We start from the raw sequence: 22,656 nt of genomic DNA on the forward strand, positions 1-22,656 counted from the left end.
GAAAAGGGCTATGGGGGTCAAAGAGTCGAGTCTCCTGCTGAGAAGGGCAGGGACATTAATCCAGGTCAGCCACGCCCTCCTCCCCCTCTGCTCCCCCTCTGCTCGTGCAAGTATGCAGCCACCACCGCCAGCAACAGCCCGAATCTCAGCAAGGGGCAACTACCAGGCTGATGGCACCAAAATAACTGAACTCAGTCACTGTGAAGCCAATCCCTGTCTAAATGTGAGTGCATTTGGGCACGGCTCTGTGGGCATGGAGCTGGCATAGCTATCAGGGAGAGGGGTATCTGCAGGCATGGCTCTGTGTGTGCGTGTATGTGTGCGCAGCTGTGCATGTCTAGCAGTGTGTGTGTGTGGCTCTAGAGGCATGGCTCTGTGTGTGTGTGTGTATGTGTGCGTGTGTGACTAGAGGCATAGCTGTGTGTGTATCTATCACGTGGGTTGGTGCGGCTCTAGAGGCATGACTGTGCATGTCTAGCTGTGCGTGTGTGGGGTTCTAGAGGCATGGCTCTGTCTGTGTGTGTGTGTAACTAGAGGCATGGCTGTGTGTGTTTCCGTTGGGCTCTGTATGACCCTGGAGCCAAGGCTGTGTGTGTGAGGGTTGCAGGGGACGCTGGGCAGCTGAGTGGCTGTGTCCTGTATTCAGGGGTGCTGCTGCCACATTCCCTGCTCTGACACTGAACCTTTCCAGTGCGATAGCCCCTGCAGAGCCTGGCACTTGGCACCAGCATTTCCAAACCTGGGACCCTACAGTCAGGCACCCGAAGGAGTGGCCTGGTTTTCAGCGCTGCAAGTACCCAGTCACAGTTGCTGGTGGAGGGTGAGAGCTGCGAGGACTCGCACCTCGGAGCAGATGGGACCCTTCAGGCTCACACCAGAAAGGGAATGTCACACTGGCTGGATTGGGGGGAGTGGGGCATTTATTATATTATTTAACATCAGTGTGTCAAAATCATAGTAATTCATGTGAGATATGCCGTGTCAGGTACCGTTAGAAAGGCTACAATGTGCTAAGTCAGATGATAATACTTACGTTCATGTGTTATGTGTGTTATGGATATGGTTGATGTATCTGTATTTCAAATTGTGCTGTGCCTGGGTGACATCCCAGACAGGATGGCTGCAGAACAAGAGCCTGTTTAATGGCCCATTAAGGAAACTCACAGATACAATGGGCCGGGGGAGAAGCCAGGGATATACCTGATAAGTCAACAGGTCTTACTCATGTGACTCTGGATTCCATCTTATTCCTGTAAAATTCCACAAGCAGCATGGCAAAGACCAAAGGACATAAAAGGCTGCTGCCTGAGATCCATTTTGTCTTTAGTCTGTCTTCTGTCTTCAGTCTATCGTCTACCTCTGGATCAACTCATCTACAACTGAACTGAAGCTGTGAAACAAAGGTGCAAATAGTCCAGGCAAAGGAGAGAGGGGAGTAGGAATTCGGATTCCATCCCCCAGCACAGAGCCATGCGTTACTGACCTTTCACACAGCGAGCCCTCCTCCCACGGCCACCAGCTGATCCAGGGCTGTCCTGCATGCTGGGAGGGCAGAGAGGGAAAGACTGCGAGGGGTGATCCTGCTTTTAAAATCCCGGGAGCACTCAGCAACTGCCACGATGGGGACACCTAGCACCTCGACTGACAGTGAGTTCTAATCTCCAAAGAGTGGACGGGGGAGTAGCAGCCTCCCTGTTAAGGGAGAAGCTCCTTTAGTGCCACAAAGTCAAGATGATACATGTAGCAGAGTGCTTTATCTCCCCGAAAGTTATCTGACAAGTGACGGCTACAAAAACCAGAGTTACTTGGAATTTTTAAGCCTCGGAAACCTTTGACCAACCGGGAACCAAACTCAGGCCAGGGCAGAAGCAAACGTCTGCACTAGGACAGACTAGGGCGGTCCTGTGGAGGAGGAGGCTGGGCTGGCAGCGGTGACATGTCTTTTAGAAAGCGTCATCATCCTTAGTGAGACACAAGAGCTTCTCAGCAGTTCAGGTTTCACCAGGTTCCATTATAAGCCCTTCCTATCTCTTTCCACAGAAATGTTATTTTGGCCATCACGGTTCTGTGGTTGCTCTCAGAGTGGAATTTTCTTCCAGAGTTCGAAGCAAACAGAATCAAAGCACTTTTTAGCGAGGAAACTTTACAATTTTTCCTCTTATAAAACCTGGGTCTCAGTGTTTCACATCCCATTAATTAAAAATGGCTTGGATTTCACACTTCTGGTTCACCCACCCTGCTGCCGAATATCAAGCACTGACTACTTACAAAAACAGAAATGAACACAATTCTTAGAGCTCAGCCCTGTGATATCTCTGCTCCCCTGCATGTCAAATGTTAAACATCAAGACTCTGGCACTGAATATCTGACACTTCTAATGGTATTAAAATGTTCTGTGTGGCGCCTTTAACAGAGAGAAGTGCCCATAGGCTGGATGGCAGAGAAAGCTGGTCAGAGACCCGGGCTCCAAAACCTTGGCGTATAAAGTTCTAGGCACTGAACAAGCCCTTTTCTCCCTTTTGACCATGCTACTGTTCCACTTCCCAGACAATGTCCTGCCCCACCCACTGATGCTGCCAGGATCCCAAAGAACGTGGCAGCATGACACAGATTGGAGCACCTGGATGGAGGAGAGTCCCAAGACTCCTACAAAATTAGACACTAAAGCCAACAATTTCAGGAGTCCACTGATTTAAGATGCCCACCCTGAGATTTAGGGTGCCCATCCTGCCTGATTTCTAATGTGCTGAGCACCCAGAGGTCCCACTGCCTTCAGTTAGAAGGGGTGAGCCCCTCTGAGAATTAAAATCAGGCCTAAGTTAGGCACCCACGTATGGAGGTACCTAAATTTAGTGGCCACTTTTGGAACCATTGGAACCTTGTACCTGGGTCAGAATAGCCACTGCAGATCTGACCGTCAGGGGCAAAGGCCATAGAGCGCAGCCTCCAGGCTGCAGGACGGGCCCCCACCCTGCCCCAGGGCACAAGACTGCACCTGGGAAGGGACATCTGGGATAGGCACCTTTCTTCTGAAGAGTTGGACAGAGGCCACCGCGGCAAACGGGGGCTGAGCCATGCTGAGGGCTTGTCTACGCTTACCAGAGCTTCCGTGAAGACGCCACGTATGCTGACGGGAGGGGTCAGCAAGAGAGTTCTCCCGTTGACCTAGCGCTGGCTACACCTGGGGTTAGGTCAGTTTAACGGCGTCATTCAGGGAGATGGATTTTTCACACCCCTGAGTGACGTAGTTTTACCAACCTAATTTCCTCATGGCGACCAGGCCGGAGTTTAGTGACCTGCAGTTTCCTCACGGCTCAGTAGATACAGAGGAGGAGGCTGACAGATAATTCCCTTTGATTTTTCACCTCCCTTCTCTAAACCATCACGCTTCCCTGTTCCCACTGTGCTGCCTCAGTGGGGTTCCTGAGAGGGGACAGGCTCTCGGCAGAGCTGCTCTCTGTCATAGTTAAACGCTGCAACTGCGGCCGCTATCGCACTGTTTGCACCACCTGGTGCCCAGGCTAATACACGGGGCTCATGCAAACCAGGTCCAGCGCCCAGCCCAGCTCCTGTAGCACCTGCAGCACTCCTCCAACTGGTCACTGCATAGCGCCCACGCTCCGACCAGCAGTGGAAGGGCAGCAGAACAATGCGTCGTGGTCCTGTTGGGGGTGGATGCAGCTGCCTGGATGGGAAGTCGATGTGACCATTTGATGACATTGTTTGCACCCCAGCGCTTCGGTTGCAAGTTACCAGCTGCTCTGGTCCTGGCTGAGGGGCTGCACATGTGCACCGAGGAGCTACATCAGGTGGCAAGATAGCCCAGAATGTGGGGCTACGCCTCCTTGCCCTCGCCCTGGATGGCGCTAGAGCACCGGCCCACACTGGGCGCTGCTTCTGAGAACAACGTTGTGGATCGTTTGTGTCTGAGACGTTTCACACTGCATTAAGGGCTTCCTGTTCCGCTCCCGGTTCAGCGTGGGGCGTCCGGCTGGGCTGGGCCTGGAGCACGATCCTCACTTGTGACACAGCTGCCTCTGTGGCTGTGCAGACCTCTGCGGGGGGAATGGGCATGGCTGGTGGCTTATGGCTACATGAGCGAGGGGTCATGCTGGTGAAATGTGGGGTCGTGGACAATTTGCCCTGCTGCCGATTCCCTTTCTGAAGCGCCGTGTCCCACTCCAGCTGCCACTGGGACGTCAGGCAGTGTTGGGGCCAGCGATTTCGGAGCAGCAGATGGAGAGATGTAGCATACGGACCTAGGCTAAACAAGTGATGGAAATGCTGAAAGCTGAGGGTTTAAGGGAAAACGCTGCAACACAAGGAGCCTCCTCCTCTGTAACTACTGAGCCGTGAGGAAACTGTGAAGGAGCAACACAAGGTGAACGTTCACAAGAGGAGCTGCCAGTTCATCTGCTTTCAGGCCGAGGGAGGGGCCGGGCAGAGCTGCGTGGGGGATGGTGACCAGTGACGGAGGCATGGGGGCAGCGGGCAGGAGGCTGAGGGCTGGCTGACACACCGTCGCCCCCACCCTCGTGGAACCCTGCGCCAGACTGCAAAACTCACCTGCCTGGATTAAAAGCCACAAGATGTTTGCGAACCGCAGCCATTGTGTTTGCCTGTTGCTTTGGGCGCTGCTGCACAGGTCCCCGCTTCCCTACCCAGAACTGAGGGCTGACAGCAGAGCTGGGGTTCTGCTGTCATCCCCTGACTCCTGCAGCTGGGGCTCGGAGAGGGACGCCAACTCTGGTGAGACTCGTGAGGAAATCAGGAGACCTGGCAGCACCATAAGGGAGGCAGCCTCGCCTGCTGCACGTCTCGCTCAGCACCAGCTGCTGGGACATGGGCACACCGGCAGTGGCAACGCTTGGGAGCTCATAGCACCTTGGGATTCCTCGATGGCTTCAGGGCCTTGCTCTGCTACTGGGGAGCCCAAAGTGCTTCAGGGACGATGCAATCTAAGGGCCTGAAGTCAAAGGGGTTTTTCCCACAGACTCCAATGGGCTTTGGAGCAGAGCCAGAACACCTGGGCTATGTGTGCCAACCCCCTCCACCATTGCATCCCTTGATACGGACACTCCAGGCAGCTGATCTGTCACAGCACCAAGCGTGTCATCACGTCCTTCCTGCCGGAGCAGTGCCTCTCTTCCTGTTTATCCCCCAGGCCCTCGGCAGGCTGGAGAGACACCCAAGGAGCTGAGGGCTCCACGTCTGACCTCCTTTGTGTTGCTGCTGTGCGTGCCTACGCTGCCGATGTTTACAGCACAGCAGGACCTTGGCAGCGCCCGGCACAATTAAGATTGCCAAACATTTTCCATCACAGCCCCTCTTCCCCCCATTTTCACCAGGTGGCAGACTGGAAAAATAACTCACAGCCTCTCCCCAGCACCACCCACATCCCGAGCTCCGCCCATGCACAAGACCAAAGGCAGATGCCATCGCAGGGGATTGTGCAGATCATTCCAGTCTGTGGTCCCCTCGCCTTCCTTCCATGCTCAGAATGCAGAGACCCCCGCTGATCACTGCCCGCTTCCTTCCGGGAGTTTTGACCCGCCATGGAATATTTCACAATGTTGACATTTAAAATATTCTCATTGGGTGCCAGGGTCAGCTTGAGATGAACAAGGCAGTTCACACTTCGCAGCGCTTTGCTTCAGGCTGTCTGAAGACTCTGCAGGCCACTGTCGCTACAGTCATTGGCCTGGCTTCCCATTTTGAAGGCTTTCTTTGCAGCCATGAAGGCTCAGAACTTCAGAGTTTTCAAACTGAAGCGTAGATTCTGGAGTACAAGATGCATTGGCTCACCAGGCTGCCACGACCCAGCCCAATGGTTTTTACACACTCATTAGTCCCTGAAAACTTTGTCTGAAATCTCCCACGAGGGGTCTTTGCCAGAAAGGGCAGTTTGTCTGGAAGCTTGGGCTAAGCCCATCCTCTTATTTTGATGTGCAGGGTGACCTCACTAAAGCTGCCTCTCTGTCATGACTATCTAGCACTTCTCCTTTTACTCAGCGCTGAATAGCAATGTTACCCTCCATGTGGGGTAAAGGATCGAGTCCCAGAGGTTGCATGAGACGCAGACAAATATGTTCCCAGGTCCTGTCAGAACAGCCAGGCCACGAGACAGAGACAGGCCTTACAAAGCTGGATTTGGCTCTGCAGGTATTTCAGTCTTGCTGCAGCTATTCAGCACTGAACTGTGGTTTGTGAGTCCCAGGAAACATGCGACTGTCTCCACTGCATGAGTGCTGCCTTTCCCAGGACGTGAGTGGTAGATGTGGCTGCTCTCCTGGGCTTAAGGGAGGTGGATACGGGGGAGGTCTCACTGGATCACTGCAGGGCAGCACCGCACCTCTGAGGCAGGCTGTGGGGCTGCACGGCTTCTCCATGCCATGGAAGGGAGAGCCTGGGATGTGCAGCACCGAACCCTCAGGCCAGGTAGAGAAGTGGAAAACTCTCCCTCTGCTTTTAGCCGAGGAAGGGGAGCTACACTCCTCCCCCTTTAAGCACTGATGATGCTAATGGCACAGGCCTTGGTGGTCATGGGAGTGTTTAGTCTCCGAACACAGCAAGACCCGGGCCAAACACATGCTTGAACTGTGCTTAACTGACAGTAGCGTCTTGCCTTTGCATCAAGCTCTGGCACTGTGAGAGACAAGGCAATCGGGAAGCAAGGGACCATGAAATAGCTGATCCCACATGCCCCAGGACCAGCTGACGCTAGCCAGAAGGGGTGTGGATTAGCAGGTAGCTAACCCAAAGTAACTTTTGAGGAATGAAGCCAGTTAGTGCACAGTCTCCGGGGAGCAGCACTGCTAACAGCTTTACTGAGAGGCCAAGTGCTGGGAAGAATGAAAGTTCCCAGGGGAACATTAAGGAAATGCAGAAGTTGAATATGGAAAAAAAATAGGGGGAACAAAAGCTCAGTGCGGCTACCAGAGAGGACTCCCAGGGCCAGAGGGAACTCTAGGGGAGGGGGGCAGGAGTGCAGTAAGGGAGCTCAGCAGAGCGCCAGGGAGGCAGAAAGAAATCTTGCTAGCTGAGAGCGCCCCAGGAATCACACAAAGGCCTGGCTTGTGGGAGGAACAGTAGGGCCGCAGCAATGACACTGCAGAGAGCAAGACTGCCAGGGAGTGGAGCTGCTCAGTCTTTACCCAGCCACAGGGCTGAAGCTTGAGAGCTCAAGAAGCTCCGAGCAGGATAGGAGGAAGTCTAGGGAAGAGACAGGCGAAAGACCAGTTACCAAAGGCCACAGCCTGTCCAGAATGGGATTGCCGCAGGTACAGTGAGGGCAGGATTTGGGCCAAGATCTACAGAGATCAGCTGGGCCAGGTGAGATGCCCCTCAGGACAGCAAGGGAGCTGCGAGCTGGGAGACCCTGGGAATTGGACTCGCTAACTGCACTGGGAGATGGACAGCCTGAGTGTTGCTCTGGGAGCACTGGGACCCACCGGAGTCTGAGGAAGAGATTCAGAGCTGCCAAGCACGTGACACGTATGCCTTTCATTGCCCTGCCCAACTACCTGGGCCTAGCTAGGCCACGGAAGCCTGGCAGCAGGCAGCAAGCTGCAGTTCCTCCCTCGGGACACGCCAGATTTCAGGTGGCCTCTGGTCCTCCCCACTCTGCTCTCTCTGCCGGCAATGGAGCTGGGGCTACTGGCATGGTAGGGCACAGCCAACAGGGAGCACTGGGAAGGCTGTGCCCATCAACAGCCCCAGGCACTGTGCCAGGCTCTTCACCTCCCCCACAGTTCCCCGGTTCCCTCCCCCCAAGACGCCCCTTTCTGGGCCCCAGGCCTCCAGCGGCCCCAACCCTGGCTCCTCTGCTCTGGGACACCTGAGGGGAGTCAAAAAGTGTCACACAGTGAGCTGCCCAGCAGGGGCAGCCTGGCCCAATGCCACGCTGGGTGGGCGAAGGGCAAGCAGGGACACGCCTCCTGAGCTGTCAGTAAACCCATCTGTCCGGTCCCACCTAAGGCCAACCACACGGGGAGCCTTTGCAAAGGGCCCAGCCACACAGGGAGGAGAAGCAGCACTGCGTGGGTGCCTCTGGCCAGCTGCTCCACAAGCGCCATGCAGGAGAGTGCAACCTGTGCATAGTGCAAGAGGGAGGGCTTGGAGAGAGACATTGTCTCCCTACCATCCAGCCCCGGCAAAGGGCAGCATGTAGCTGCTAGGCTGGGGCAGGGCAGGAATCAGGATTGGATGCTGAGTCACAGTTTGGTTCTGGCTCTCTCAAGGGAGGAATCATCTGCACCAACCTGTTGGCTGGCATAGGTTACTTCTCCCTCTGCACTGGATCTGGTGCGCTCACCAGCACACTGAGCGTGAAGCCATCCAGCTGCCTGTTTCCCACCGCTGCTCAGGCACTTGGGCAACTGCTGCTCTCCCATGCATACAGGCTGGGCAATGTGGGCCATCTATGCGGGGGAACAAGGCGTCTCCTTACCCACCTGCTCCTCTGCAGGCACCCAGCAGGGCTCACGATTGAGGCCAGCACTAAAAGACTAGCGACAAGTGACTAGGCGGAGATTTAATGTGGCTGATTGCAGAGACAAGATGCTCAACAGATGGGGCAGTAATGATCCCAAAGCGTTGCTGAGGAGATCCTGGCCAGGAAATGTGAGGCTGTTGCAACACAGGGAGGATGTGCTGAATATATAGAACCAGAGAAATCAGGAATAGAACAGGCATTACTGCTAGGGCATTCACCCACCCTTGGGTCCAAAGCAAGATGGGTCCCTGCTATGGGTTAGCTAACAGGGGGAACTGGGTGAATTATTCATTAGGAATAGTATTTGTTATGAAGTTAGTCCTGTTTTTGTTTAGCAAATCATGTGTGACTCAGACCTGACTTCTGCCAATGTAGCTGTGATTTGGAAGGACTGGCCTGATAGTGGATGTGCCACATTTTGGCCTGCAGATTGTGTGCAAACTGTTCACTTTGGAGAGTCGATATTCGATATTCCTTACTTGTGCTGTGTGATTGGTCGCCTAAGTCACAGGGCATTATTTCTGCTTCCTGATTGGCTGGCTAGATGTTTTTAAACAATAGTGAATGGCCAATGACAAATAACAAATGTTCATTACAAATGTTCAGATGAAAAGTGTGGTGCCAAAGTTTGCGGCCCTTTGGGGATTTGCTCATGGGAATGCTGGCAAACCACAAACACCATGGGCCTTGGAAAGCGGCTGGGCTCCTGGCTGACGCACAGAATCGGGTCTTACAACATCTGGGTTCAATCGCAGGCTCTGACTCAGACTTCGTGTGTGCCACTGGACAGGTCACATGGTCTCGCTGTGCCTGGGGGGTAACAGCACTTCCCAGCGGTGCTGTGGGATAAAGTCATGAATGTTTGTGAGTTGCTCAGATACTAGGGTGATCGATCGGAGTTTAGAAAGAGCTAGATAAATGGAGAGAAACACAGTGACTCAAACTTGATGCTTCTGTTTGCAGTAACATTTGCAAATCAGGACTTTTCACTAGTCCACCAACTCTGTCACCTGATATGTTCCATCTAGTTCGCTGCGTCCCAAGTGACGAGAATCTACAAAGCGGTACAGAGCCACATTCTGGTCTAGATTTACTTGGCTGTCACGCTGTTGGCCCTGATCCCCAGTAAAACTGTGTGCCGAATAGGTGTGAAATGCTCCAAATCAGAATGCTTTCTGCACCCCCTGGTCCCGGCGGGAGTGTTCTGTGCTCCTTTTGCACACATGTAAGAACCGAGGTGTACCAGGTGCCGGACAGTGGCAGATCTGGCCTATCGAGTTTAATGCTATTACTCCAGATTTGTGTCAATGGGATGGTGCTCAGAAACGAGACTATGCTATTCATAGCGGTACTGCATCAGTAAGGAGCAAGCACTGAGCAAGCACTGAAAAGAGACGCTGAAAACTGGAAAGTGTCTGTCTGCTGCATTCCCCATCCCCACGAACAACCCTGCTTCCTTCCCTGTACCACGCTCAGTGGGCGATGCCTCCTGCAGTTGAAGTGGCCTGCTATGGACCTGGAGAACCAAGGTCAACACAACACAGAGCAGTTGTGCAGGGAGAAGTATATCCTAGTGCGCCACTTTCCTGCAACCTGGGGGCAGGTTTTCTCCTGAGGGGGGTGGTATCTGTTGCCCCATTTTCTACCCTTACTTTTGGGGAGATGAATGGTGTGGCACTGCTGGACCATCTCTGGGGAATGAACGAGTTTGCTCCTGCCTGGAGCAGCCTGCACCCCACCCGTCCACCCCATCTTCCCCAGGGGCGGCATCTCTCCTGCTCTCAGGGGTATGGGGAGAGTCTAGCATCACCATCTTCTCACACGCTGATCTCACACCCACCAGGCTTGGATGCAAGGTTAGGAACTCCCACACATGGTTCACATCCTACTGCCTGAGATTCCCCTGCCCTCCCATGTGACTGAGCAACAAGCCGCTCTCACCGCAGGGCCTGCCTCTCCCTGCCCTTGCACCTTGTCTCATCATGTGGATGTGAAACGCCCATTATCTCTGCCCGGTGCTTAATTTGTGCCAGGGCTTGCCAGGGCTGGGCCCCGATCCCTGTAGGCTTGGCAGTTCATACCCACATCAGTTAGGAAAGTAAAAGAATTGCATGAACCCAGGCACCTGTTTCATGACAAATTAGGCAGTGCAGGAAGCCCTGACAGAGGAGCACTGTCCCCCCAGCCAGCCCAATGACAATGAAGAGATGGGGGACCAGAGGGGAGGATCAGGCCCTCTCGGGGACAGCACTTGAAGCTTACAGAGAAAGCAGGGGAGTGTTTGATTCGGGAATCCTGTGGGCTCAGAGTGGGACAGGGGACACACACCTAAGGGGGAAAGGAGCTTCAGTGCCTGGGTCATCTCCTAAAAACGGAGACCTCTGGCCAGGGCTCCCGGCATAGAGGTGCCGGGGTCCCCCTAACCCGATTAAGATTCTGAGGTCCCCCTAATCCAGGTTGGGTTCTGGGGTCCCCTTAACCCAGGTCCAGCTGCACTTGGCGGGCGCTGGGGTCCCCTAACCCGAGCCGGGGTCCCCCCGCAGGCCGGAGTCGAGTGCGCAGCGCCGCGCAGCGCCGCGCAGCGGCAGGAAAGGCGCTGGCTGCGCTCGGGCTCCCCAGCGCCCCCCGCAGGCAGGGCGGGGCAGGCAGGGCCGGGCTGGCCGCGCCCCGCGGCGCCGTGCGGTGGGTGCTGCTGGTGCTGGAGCGAGCGGGGGAGGCCCCTCGCCGGCCTCCGGCGGCCACATGACCGGGCGGGCCGGGAGCCAGGCGCACGGCTCGGCTACAAATGCAGCCCCCGGCGCGAGCGGGTGCATTCGCCGCTGTCGCCTGGCAGAGCCCGGCCCCTCCCCGCCGAGCGACGCGCCCCGAGCCGAGCGGCCGGCCACGCCATGGGCGTGCGGCGCTGGCTGCTGGCGCTGCTGCTGCTCTGGCTCGCCCTGAGCGCGGGCTTCGGAGGTGAGTGCGCCGGGGGCTGGTCCCGCCCGGCTCGGCTCGGCTCGGCTCTTGCTGCACAGGCCGGGCGCGGGGGGCGGCTCCTCGCCGGGACACCTGTGGCAGGCAGCGGGGTCCAGCCGGCCCTGGCCGCGCTCAGTGCCTGGCCCCGGGGCCGAAGGCTCTCGGGGGTGGCCCTGAGCCCAGATCGGCACGAAACGAGCCTGGGCTCGCCCTGGATACACAGCCCGGCGGGCGGCGGGGCCGCTCGTTCCCTGTCCTGTTTCCCCTTGGGCTGCTGTGACGGGCACCGGCCCCTCTGCCGTGCCCGCCGGGGGTGGGTCTCTACAGCTCCCAGGCCCACCCCCAGCTGGACCCGCTCACCTAACGGCCTGGCTCTCCCTGGCACGCAGCAGATTTGCCCCCTGCTTGGGCGGCTGACCGCTCGCCTCGCCTGCCAGGCTCCCTGAAGGGCGATGGGGCACGCGGGCGAGCTGCCGCTGGTGTGGGGCCAGAGGGGGACATAGCAAGGGAGCGGGTATTAATAGGGGGCATCTGTGCAGGAATGGGGCGTGAGCTGAAGGCGCTGTGCCTGCCCCCCAAGAGGCCCCCCGACCTTGGGGCACTCGGAAGCTGGGTGCTCGCCTCAGCCCCCCTGGGGTTCTGCAGGGCTAGAGGGGACCTGCTGCAAGAACAGACTTGCCAAAAGCATTAACTTCTCGAGCAGGACCCAGAGCCAGGGACCGACACGGACACTGGCCCCCTGTCAGGCCGGCTCGGGACCAGACCTGTGCTCTGGCTTCAGCAGCTCTGTTTAATTTGTACAGTCGGGAAAGTGAGGAGATAATTAATAGCTGTGGCTTGTGGCTGGACTAGCGTGTGGCTTGCTGTGCGCGCTTCCTGCACAGAGCTGCCGGGATGGCTCCGTCGTGACCACAGCACCCCTGGCAGTCTGGCCTTGGCCCCCAGCCCGTCCCCAGGCTTTGGGATGTGGCCATGCCACGCTGTAGGGACTAGCGGGGGCCCACAAACCCTATAATTTGGGATTTAATGCAGCTCCGCTGAGTGACTTTTAACGTATCGGCACATGGGCTAAACTCCCAGGGCAGCCAAAGGGTGTGTGTTTGTGGGAGGCTCATGGGGAAGGGGTGGAGAGCTTCCGGAGCATGCAAGGTTAAGTGGCACTGCATAGCGCGTTGGGATCTGTCTCTAAGGTCGGGGGGGCTAGAGAAACTCTGCTAGCTGTGCCCTTGAACCAGCTGTGGCAGAAGGGGAGAGAACACCTGATCCTGATTGTCAACAGATCCCAGGGAGAGCTGCCCACAGGGACTTCCAGCCAAGCTAAGCTCAGTATGTCTCCTGTTGGCACAGCTAGATGGCTGGCTCCCTTTTGGCCCTGTCTAGTGTATCGTCTGCCTGTAGCTGGCAGGTGCCGGTTGGAGCTGGTGTCACCATACGGGCAGCAACCAAGGCTCTAACTGGCACGTGCCCAGCTGCATCTGCTGGGGTGGCTGCCACAGGTTGTTGCCAGGTGCTGCTGGGCTCGTTCATGTAGACAGGAATCTCCCCAGTTCCAGGTCCCAGGCCTCAGGATGGAGATGGGTTTTCACAGAGTGGGAAGGGTGTCTGCTGCCCGTTTTTGTATCTTTTCCTGTTCACCATTGCTGCTGGTGCTTTCTGCCATTGTTCTGGTGCAGTCCCAAACCCTGTCCCAGCCCTCACCTCCCATCTTGCAGGAGCAGTGAAGGGGGCAACCAGACAACGCAGGCTTTCAGGCTGGGCCAGCTCTGGTGTGGAGCTAATGAGATGCCCAACAGAAAAACCGGTGTTTATCTGCAGTGTTGGTGCTGCTGAAGGGTGCCTGGGTGCCCGGGAGGCTGAAAGCTTCTGCATTTGCAGAACAAATGGACAGGCGGGAGCAGTGCCGGGTAAGCAGCAGGGGAGGCCTGGAGAAGGTGAGGAAAGGAGTTCTTGTGTGGGAAGCACTGTACAGAGCAGCCTGGGGATGGGTAGGCAGCTGTGCTCACTGCTTCTGGCCAGCTGAGAACTTGGACAGCTCTTTACCTTTGTGACCCTATCCTCCCATTCCACCCTGGCCTGCTCGTTTGGCTCACCCGCTTGTTGCAGCACTTGTGAGCTGCCTGGGGCAGGGATTACCACGTTTGACCGGTGCCTGGAGCAACGGGGTCCTGAGTTGTTGTGATCTTGTGGCACAACTGCACTATAACTTAAATAAATGCGAGAGACTGGACAGCTGCCGGGAGAGTGAGGGGTGCCTGTGAGAGCTGCTGGCTGGTGAGTGGAAGGATGGGGCTGCAGACGGGGGCGCTAGCAGAGAAGTTGGAGACACAGGCTTAGAATGGAAACCGGGGAGTCGCTGAGCTTCAAACCTCCCCTGGAAGAACGGGAGAGGTTGTCCCCTGACTAATGCAGAATGGTGAAGTTAGTCAGCAGGAGTAGCCAGGGTGAGCAGCAGCACAGCCTAGGGGGGAACAGGTGCTGAGCACCTGTCTTGGGGCTGGGGGCAATGCGCCCCCATCAGTCTGCTGCAGTGACCACACCGGGAGCATTTCCCCAGTCTGTCTGCTTCAGTGTGACAGCCAGTGAGCAGAGGGACAGCGTCCCCTGAGCCAGGAGGTGGTTTGTGTTGCATGGAGCTAAGCCAGCCCTGGACACCTCCGACACAACCGGAATGGCAGGGAGCCTAGCCCGAGCCCCAGCTCATGCCCATTCCAGGCCTGATGCTGTCCTGGGCCTGGCTCAGTCCGTCCCAATGTGCGGGAAGCCTAGCCCAGGGTCCTGTCCCCCCCACCCTGTGCTGCAGATCAGCACCCTGGGAGTGGGCTGAAAGGATTGCTTCCCCACCATGACCTCTGCTGACCAGAGCAGCTCGGAGTGCTGCAGGGCCAGGCTGGGATGGATTCTGTGCCTCGCCGAGGGAAGAAACTCCCAGCTGCCCCCTGCTTTCTGTGCCCGTTCAATGGCCCTGCCGTGGCTGCTGCTGCCTCAGGGAAGGGTCCCAGACTGCACCGAGCCAGCCGCAGGGCTGCGTGAGGGGGCTGTCCTGAGCGAGTGCCCGGTGCAGGGGCTCTGCCTCGTCCAGCCCACGGCCCCAGGTTGCAGCCAGAAAAGCTCTGGGACCCCCTCCAGCCATAAAGGCAAAGGAGTGGGGTTAAGGCCTGGCGAAGGGGAGGTGGGGTCCCAGTGCGGGTTTACAGTGGCACTGGCCATGTGGCTCTGAGGCAATGAGCCCCCCAGCCCAGCCGTGTGCCCTGGCCAGCGACCGTGGAGGGGGCCTGACCAATGGAGTGAAGCCAGAGCACCCCTGGGATGGGCGAGCCTGGCAGGGACTGTCCCCGCAATGGGGACAGTGGCAGATCCAGCTTGGCCCTGTCTGGTGTGCAGGGAAGAACATGCGGTGCTAGCCCGGGGTGAATCCGCACCTCGCCGCTGGTTCCTTCCCCCTCTGTCCAGCGCAGACAAAGCGCTTTTCATGGGGATAACAAACCTCATCCTGTCAAGAGCCGGCTGGAGAGCCCAGCAAACAACACGGCATGGCAGGGGCAGAGTGCATCTCCGCCACCAGGAGCCTGTGTGCTGCCCTGCAGCCAGAGGGGCAGGGGCTGGGAGCAGGCCAGTCCTTGGGGGGCACCTTGCCCTGTTCGTCTTTTCTCTGCCTGAGGCAGAGAGCCGAGGCACAGAGCCATGGCACCAGATGTCTCCTGGACATGTGGGGTGGGGAGCCCTGGCCCCCATGTCACCTCACTGGCTAAGGCTGCCCTGGTGTGACCGTAAAGGGAAGGGGGCGCCCTGGCACAGGAGGAGGAAGTCAGCTTACCCCACCTGCTCCCTGCCCAGCCCAGGCAGAGCTGTCTTGGGTGGAGTCGGGGGGCTGTGGAGTGGTGGGGGACAGGGTTGTAACGGGATCAGCCTGCGTTTCCTCCCCAGGGCCCACTGGCAAATGTGCCCTGCTCTTCCCTCTTGCACAGTGCCCCAGCCCAGCCTGCATGTGGCTGCATCCCAGCCCAGGACCCCAGCTAAGTCGCTGATGTGTGACTCCCACAGGGTATTAGGCACAACCCAGAGCCCCCAGGAGGGGACAGGCTGCACTGGAATGCTGGGCATGTCTCACTGGATTGTTTGGTGGTTCCCAGTGTGGGGGGATAGGCCCCACACCGCAGCTACCACAGCAGGTGTGATTGATACAGAGGCAGACGCCACCCCACAAGTCCGCTGTGCCCCGGGGATCAAGAGTGCAGGGGATGGCGGTGTCTGTCCTGCAGTGTGTGCGATGGGTCTGCGCTGGGCAGAAAAGCCTGGGGAGAAGCAGAGGAGATGGTGGTAGGGTGCAAGAACGGCCCACGTGAGTTGCCTGTGGGGGAGGGCAGAGTGTGATGTGCATCAATGGAGGCTGCAGGTTTCTACTCCATGCACAGTGAGTGTGCAATGGTGCAAGCAGGGTCAGCAGCTCTGTGGGGGCCTGTGTGTAGTGAGATGTGCCGGGTTCCCCAAAGCACCCGGGCCGGGCACTTAGCAGGAGAGAGGCTGGCGCCGGTGTCTGCGTAGAGGGAATTGGGGGCTCCTGGTTTCTGGCTGGGGTGGCTGCGTGCGTGAGCACAGGCTGCGGCTGCTGCTCTGATCAAGGGATACCAGGAGCCCAGACTGCTGGCATGAACCATCCCCGCTTGCCAGAGAATTCCCCGTGGCACCGTGCCAGGGGCTGCGAGTGACCTGGCCAAGCCACTCCAGGAAGCACTCCGCAGCCGAATGGCTCCTGCTGGGGGGTAATCCAGGAAACTGGCTGCACGCTCTGGGCCCGTTTCCACCACCACTCTGTGCACCTTGCCTTGGGCCAGAGGCACGTCTGTGGCACACTGACACCCGGCAGGGAAGTGCTGCCTGCCGGGTGACACTGGAACCGTGTTCTGGGCTGAACCTGCCCGAGGGCTTCGTCTGGAAGTGAGCCAGGCCTCACAGCCACTGAATCCAGAGCGAGAACGAAGGGTGCGAAGTGATGAATGGCTGGGAGAGCAATGGGCTAGTTACTTAGCCAGGGGCTTTCCCTGTCTTCTCCTGTGCCCGGGCCCCAGGGTGTGAGGGCTAGAAATCTGCTGCAGGGTTCCCCTGGGGGTTTTCCCTCCCTGGGAAGGAGGGCTGTGCTGCTCTCTGCAGGAGGGTTACCTGACCTCTGACCCTGCTTGGAGTGAGCAGGCTGGGAGAGTGAGAGGTGCAGCACTGGGTTCTCTGCTACCGCCCCCCCCTCCCCCTCTTAACTGCTGGGGCTGAATTCACACCCTGGCAGGGAAGGAACCATGTGGGGAGGGGGCCACTTGGCTCCTCCCATAGGAATCTCCCCTTCTTTCTGCCCTGGGCAGGATGCAAAGGCCAGGAGAAGAGGAAATGCAGCAGGTCCCACTCCCCTCTGCTGGGGCGGGTGGGAGAAGTAGCAGGAAATGGCGACCTGCTGTGCTGCGGTGGGGGGGCAGAGGGGTGCTTGGATGGGATCAAATGACACAAGAAAGGGTGGAGTCCTAGGAGGGGATGTCCAAGAATATCCCCCATGACCTGCTGCAAGATGCATCCTCAGGAGGAAGGAAATGAGCTGGCTTTGGTGAGGGGCTTCAGATAACCCCAGCCCCCACCTCTGGGCAGGGGAGCCTTTCCTTCCCGGGAGGAGAGTCCCTCTGGCAGGCAGATGGGGCAGCAAGGGGCCAGCCCTGCACCTCCTCCCCCCCCACACACACACACACCACACATAAAAACAGTCCCTGGCTTTGCCCATCTCACCCTGTGCAGAGTGGGGGCTGGGCCCCTTCAGACAGACCTGTGGACAGTGTGTACTGGGGATGGCTCCAGGCAGGTCCCTCCACGCTAAACTCAGCGGGAAAAGGTGCAGAGGTCAACAAAAATAATCGGTGATATGGAACAGCTTCCGTCTGAGGAGAGATTAGAGACGGACTGTTCAGCTTGGGGAAGAGACGACTTAAGGGGATGTGACAGAGGACTGTAAAATCGTGACGGGTGTGGAGAAAGTGAGTAGGGAAGTGTTGTTTTTTATCCCTTCCCATGAGACAACTTCATCAGGGGATCCCTGGTTTTTAACAGGCAGCAGGTTTAAAACGAACAAAAGGAAGGACTTCATCACATAACGCCCAGTCAACCTGTGGAACTCTTTGCCAGGGGATGTTGTGAAGGCCAAAAGTGTAACTGGGTTCAAAAAAATTACACAAGTTCCTGGAGGACGGGTCCATCAATGGCTATTAGCCAGGATGGGCAGGGATGCAACCCCATGCTCTGGGCAACAGAATGCTGGGCTAGGAGGACCATTGGTCTGACCCAGAGAGGCCCTTCCTGTGTTCACCAAGGCAGAATGTGTGTTGGATGCCTTGGAATGGGCATCCTGGCAGCCAAAAACTGGGGTAGGATTTGGGGGCTGAATATGGGGCTCAGGAGACACAGAGCTCTGGGAGGGTGGAGCCCTGGGCCATGCCGGGCCTGCCAGGTGTGACTTGGGAGGCTGTGTCAGCAGGGGTGGGTGTCTCTGGCCCTAACCTGCTTCCTCTTCACTGCAGCACCATTAGCAGAGGCGCCAGCCGGCAAGGACCTGGAGGAAGGGAACATCCGGACCCTGGTGCACCCCAAGGGAGTGCGGCATGGAGTGGGACACCGGCAGAATGGCTGGCGAAAGTCCCGGCGTCCAAGACCCCGTCTCTCTCACAAGGGCCCCATGCCTTTCTAATGCAGGTAACAAGGGCTTTTTGGGGCCAGCCCAGCGCTTGGGGGAGGGGGGGTGGCATGTTTGGGGAGGTGCAGGCAAATGGGGGAGCCCTGGCTAGGAGAGCGAGCGGGTGTGAACAGAATCCACCCCCGATGGGTCCAATGCTTCAGTCCATTTGCTCACAGCTGCCAGGATCTGCCCTGGAGGGAGCGGGTTCCCCTGAGATGATCCTGGAGGCAGTAGCTGCTGGGGTATCTGCAGTCAGGGAGGCTCCCTGGAACCCTTGATTTGGTTAGACACTAGAAAAGTGGGTGTGGCTTTTTTTGCACCCCCTGGAATAGACTTGGGGGGGCAGCCACGGAAGTGGGGGAGCACCTGGGCTGGGTTTGTGTCCCTGGGCTGGGCTCCCTGTTGGGGCTGGATTGGGGTGGGTGGGTATCAGTCTCCCAGCGGGGGCTGTGGACTCCCCTGACTCGTCTCCTTGCCTCTGTTCATTTGCAGGGTTGCTGGTGGCCTGTCCCCATTGTCTGCTCTGCTTTCTAGACTGCTTTGCTTGTCTCGGAGCCGTGGCTGCGGGGTGCCCACCTGCTGAGGTGGCAGGCTCCGCCCGTCTGCTGGCCTGTCATGCAGCCACCCCAGTCAGAGTTCTCAGCCCCTCCCTGACCCCCCCCGCCCCTCCCCCGTGTGCGGGTGCATGCACACACACACACGTGCGCACACACCCTGCAGGCGTCTCCACGCCTTGTCTCTGCACACCCAGCACGCAGGCAGGGTGCAGCAGTTGGCATCTCTCCCCTTTCCCTACTGATTTTTGGGGGGGTTCCCTGCTTCCCCTGGCCCAGTGCTCCCCATTGACATGGCCAGCCCCATGGCCCTGAGCAGGCCCCGACACTGCTTAGGGCTGAAAGGGTGGGTGCCCGCTGCCAGCTCCCTCTATCCCTTGGCTGTGTCCGGGGATCCCGCAGGGTTGCCCCCTTGGCGTTCCCATAGGGGAGGGAGGAAGAGCACTGCTGTAATGACCCTGCTTGGTCTCGCTGTTAGCCTGCCAAGAGGCTGGGTGAGCAGCACGTCGCTCCAGCGGGTGGCTGCGTTGCTGTGGCGGTGGAGGAGAGCCGTGCTAGGGGCTGGGAGTTGTGGCTGGCATAAAGTCCCCTGGGGCTGTGAGAAGCAGAGGGAGACGCTCCTTCCGGGCTCCCTGGTCAATCCCTGTGACTCCTGCTCCCTTGCAGGGTGTTCCCCTTCCTGGGTCTATTTATTCTTGTGGTGCTAAATCTGCATGGGAGGGGGGCCTCCCCATGTCTGACACCGCCCCGCCCTGGGTGATGAACAGGTCTGGTGCGTGGTGCTACAGAGACAGGCCTGGCACCCTGGCCCTTGCTCTGTGTTGACTCCCCCAGCTGACCTAGGCCTTCTGCAGTGACTGGGCTGTGGGGGATGCTTGCAGGGCACAGAGGATCTTGTGGGGCTGGGAGAGGGCTTGGCATGGCTGTGCCTCTGCTGTGTGTGATGGTCTTGCCCTGTCCATCGTGCAGGCTGTTCTGCTCTGTGCATTGAGGGCAGCGCTGCTGGAGCCAGAGGAGGGGCTGAAGGAACAGCCCTTTGAAGAGGGGTGGCTTTCCCAGGTGGTGTCTTGGTTGAGAGCCTCGCACACCTGCTGCTTTGGTGCTGCAGGGGCATTGTGCAGACACTAGGTCCCCTCCCCTGGTTAGTCCAGCAGGAGCTCCCTTCCCCCGCACTTCTGTGCTGGGGTCTCTCCCCTTGGAGATCTCGGCTCCAATCACACAAGTCATGTGAGGGCCAGCCGTGGGGCGCACGCCCCTCCCCAGCACGGACCAATGGAGACACACGGCTCTGTGGGGTGAGGGGCGCAGAGTGGACAGGCTGCGCTGGGGCTTATGTCAAGTTTCAGGTGTCTGTCAATGATTCTTGTATAAAATACTAATTTATACCAAGGGGGGACGCCTTACTCCAGAGAGACCTGGTCCCTGTTGGTCACTGTGTCTTCTGCATCTGTAAAGATTGTCTATGTAAATATGTCTTTATAATAAAGTTATGATGACAATAAACCCTTATTTTTGGTGCTACAGGCACTGTTTATTCCCTTCTCCCTGCCCAGGGATGGAGGGTGCATGATCCCTGCTGTTGCAGCCTCCGTCTTAGCCTGGACACTGCAGGGCACCCCCAGGACTTCCTGGCTGGAGCTTGCAAAGGGTTTCCCCAGGTCGCTCAGGACCATCCCCCCAGCACCGAGGGAAGCTGTGTGGGACAGGCCTGGAGGGGGCAGAGCAGTAGGGGGCAGCTTGGTTCTGATCACCAGGAAGTCAGCTGGTGAGTGCATGAGCAACTGGTGGAATGTAATGGGGTAGGGGGCCCTGCCCAGTGCAGGAGAGTCTGGTCCTGTCGTCTTCGTCCTCTCCCAGTATTTACTGTTGCTCTAACTGAGCCGGCTGGTGAGGGAGGGGCACCGCCTGGTCTGGATCCTGCCTGTAGGCAGCTGGTTCAGCCCCCTGGGGAGACAGGGCAGTTCTGTGAACCAGCCTCCCTCTGGTGCAGGCCCTGTGGCCTTGCCGGGAGGCCCTTTGCTGAGCTGGGAGGATGTGAGGAGGCAGAATGGAGCTCCCTGTGCCAGCGATGGCCAGTCCTGCATGGCCCAGCAAAGCTCTAGCCGTGCAGGACCCCTGCAGCTTGTTACGCTGAAAGCGTGTTTTGGGGGAGGGGGACAGCATGTGTACTTCTGCAGTGGGCCCCTCCAGCAGCTGACTCGTCAGAACTACCGTGAAACTCCAGCGCCAGGAAGCCCCTGCGCCTAGGGCTGCGTTGGGCACTGATCTCAACAAGCAGGATGCAGCACAAGCCCGACTCCCCCTCCCCTTCCTGTCCAGTGGTGACCGCCGGCAGCCGCTGTCTGTTCCAGTGACTGGGCACTGCCTGCCCTAGGCTCCCCCTGCCCTGCATGCTGCTCCCCCGCCACCCTCACCCCACTACTCTGCACAGGCACTGGCCTCCCACCACAGGCAGCAGGGCTGGGGGAGCCAGCTGGGTGTGACTAACAACCAGGACTGAGCTGGTTTCATTGGACATCTCCTAAAAAAGGGATGATCACCCTGGATAGTACTTCACAACACAAACAGTAGGTTGCTGGGCTAGTGGTTGAGCCAGACACCCTGATGTGTGACTGAGGGGCACGTCTGGCCTGGGGCTTTCCTGGACAAATGGACATGGGAGATGGCACAGGAGCGTGAAGGAGACAACAGTGGAGGAGGGGCAGCAGCGGAGGCTGCAGCTGGGTTACAGAAACGGGGTGACTGCCTCTAATGCTAGAGAGCTGCAGGCAGGGCAGAGCCCAGTTCTGAGAGGGAGAAAACCCAGCCGATGGGTGATGGGGAGGGGGTAGAACCGAGGGGCAGACAGTGCAGAAGGGGGCCGGGTCCCTGCAGTGACTCTGCTCTGAGCCAGGGGGCTATTGGTCACAGACCAGGTGTTGGAGGTTTCTCACCCTGCTTGCATTGGGCAGTAGTATCACTTGTCTCCAGCTATCTCACACCATAAGGGGGCTTAATTGCTCCTTCCAGTCAGCCTGAAAGAAGGGTGGTTAGTACACCCCTCAGCTTTCACCTGCCCGCTGATGGTCTATGAACAGCTGCCCACAGAACAGTGTCTTAGCCAGGAGGTTTGAAAGCAGGTGATATTTTTATGTTCTGAGTTAGACTGGGAAGCTTCCTAATAACGTTAATATTAAATAGAAGGATTTCAAGCGGGGAACAGAAAAAAGGAAGGTGAGAGAAAGCCATGTCTGGAGCTGGTCTTCAGGGATACAGCCCGCTCCACCAGCCACCAGGAATGCTGGCATCCAAGCAGTTTGGGAAGGGAGAAAAAAAACAAGCCACTCTGTGGTGTTAGTTGTGTTGTCTGGGTCCATACGTCACGTTATTAGTGTTCTTCAGTAGGTACTTTGGGCTGGTGGCTGAATTATTTTGGACATCAGTTACATAAATAATGTCCCGGTTGCTAATTTTGCTGATGTCTGTGCTCAGATTACTGTTTTTATGCTACTTTCTTTTAAATTGTGCTGTAAGTGTGTGTAGTTATGTATACCTGGTGTTTTAAAATATGGATGTTGCCTTGGTTACCGGCTTCTCTGACTCTTTAGTGAAACATTGTGGACTGAAGAATCGCCAGAGACAGTCTTGGATCTCCATAGCAGGGTTAGCTGTGATTAAATGGGATCCCAAAGTGCAGGATGAAAGAGCCCCCCCGGCCAGCCTAGAAACCTGACTCTACTGATGGAACTGTCGCCACAAACAGCAGCTTTCTGGCATCTCTGGAAGAGGGATGCAGCCAGCCCTGTGATTCCTGGCCTCGCAGCTGTCGGGCAACAAACAGCGCAGGGCAGCAATTCTCAGCCTTTTCACCTTTACTCAGTCAGACATTGTCCCAACCTGCTCACCTTGGCTGTCAGAGTAAAACGTGCCTGACTAATTCCAACGCAAACCCTACACAACGGAGCTGCTG

At 57.6% G+C, this 22,656-nt stretch overlaps 1 protein-coding gene across 1 annotated transcript; it reads left to right on the plus strand.

Moving 5' to 3' along the window:
- The first annotated feature begins 11,250 nt into the window (after positions 1 to 11,250).
- Positions 11,251 to 20,216, plus strand: APLN (apelin). The gene is made up of 3 exons (XM_067548500.1): positions 11,251 to 11,450; positions 17,999 to 18,170; positions 18,646 to 20,216. Exons 1-2 carry the CDS (start codon positions 11,384 to 11,386, stop codon positions 18,163 to 18,165), a joined length of 234 nt encoding a protein of 77 aa, XP_067404601.1. The 5' UTR covers positions 11,251 to 11,383; the 3' UTR covers positions 18,166 to 18,170; positions 18,646 to 20,216.
- The last annotated feature ends 2,440 nt before the right edge of the window (positions 20,217 to 22,656 follow it).

Source organism: Emydura macquarii, unplaced genomic scaffold (genome assembly GCF_026122565.2).
Source record: "Emydura macquarii macquarii isolate MOO-44397 ecotype Brisbane River unplaced genomic scaffold, CSIRO-AGI_Emac_v2 contig_1253, whole genome shotgun sequence".
NCBI lineage: Eukaryota > Metazoa > Chordata > Testudines > Chelidae > Emydura > Emydura macquarii.

Excerpts from the sequence above, each read along its gene's own strand:
- APLN (XM_067548500.1), top strand. The coding sequence starts at position 11,384 with ATGGGCGTGCGGCGCTGGCTGCTGGCGCTGCTGCTGCTCTGGCTCGCC. Across the intron at positions 11,451-17,998 it reads CCTGAGCGCGGGCTTCGGAG|CACCATTAGCAGAGGCGCCA; the intron begins GTGAGTGCGCCG and ends TCTTCACTGCAG.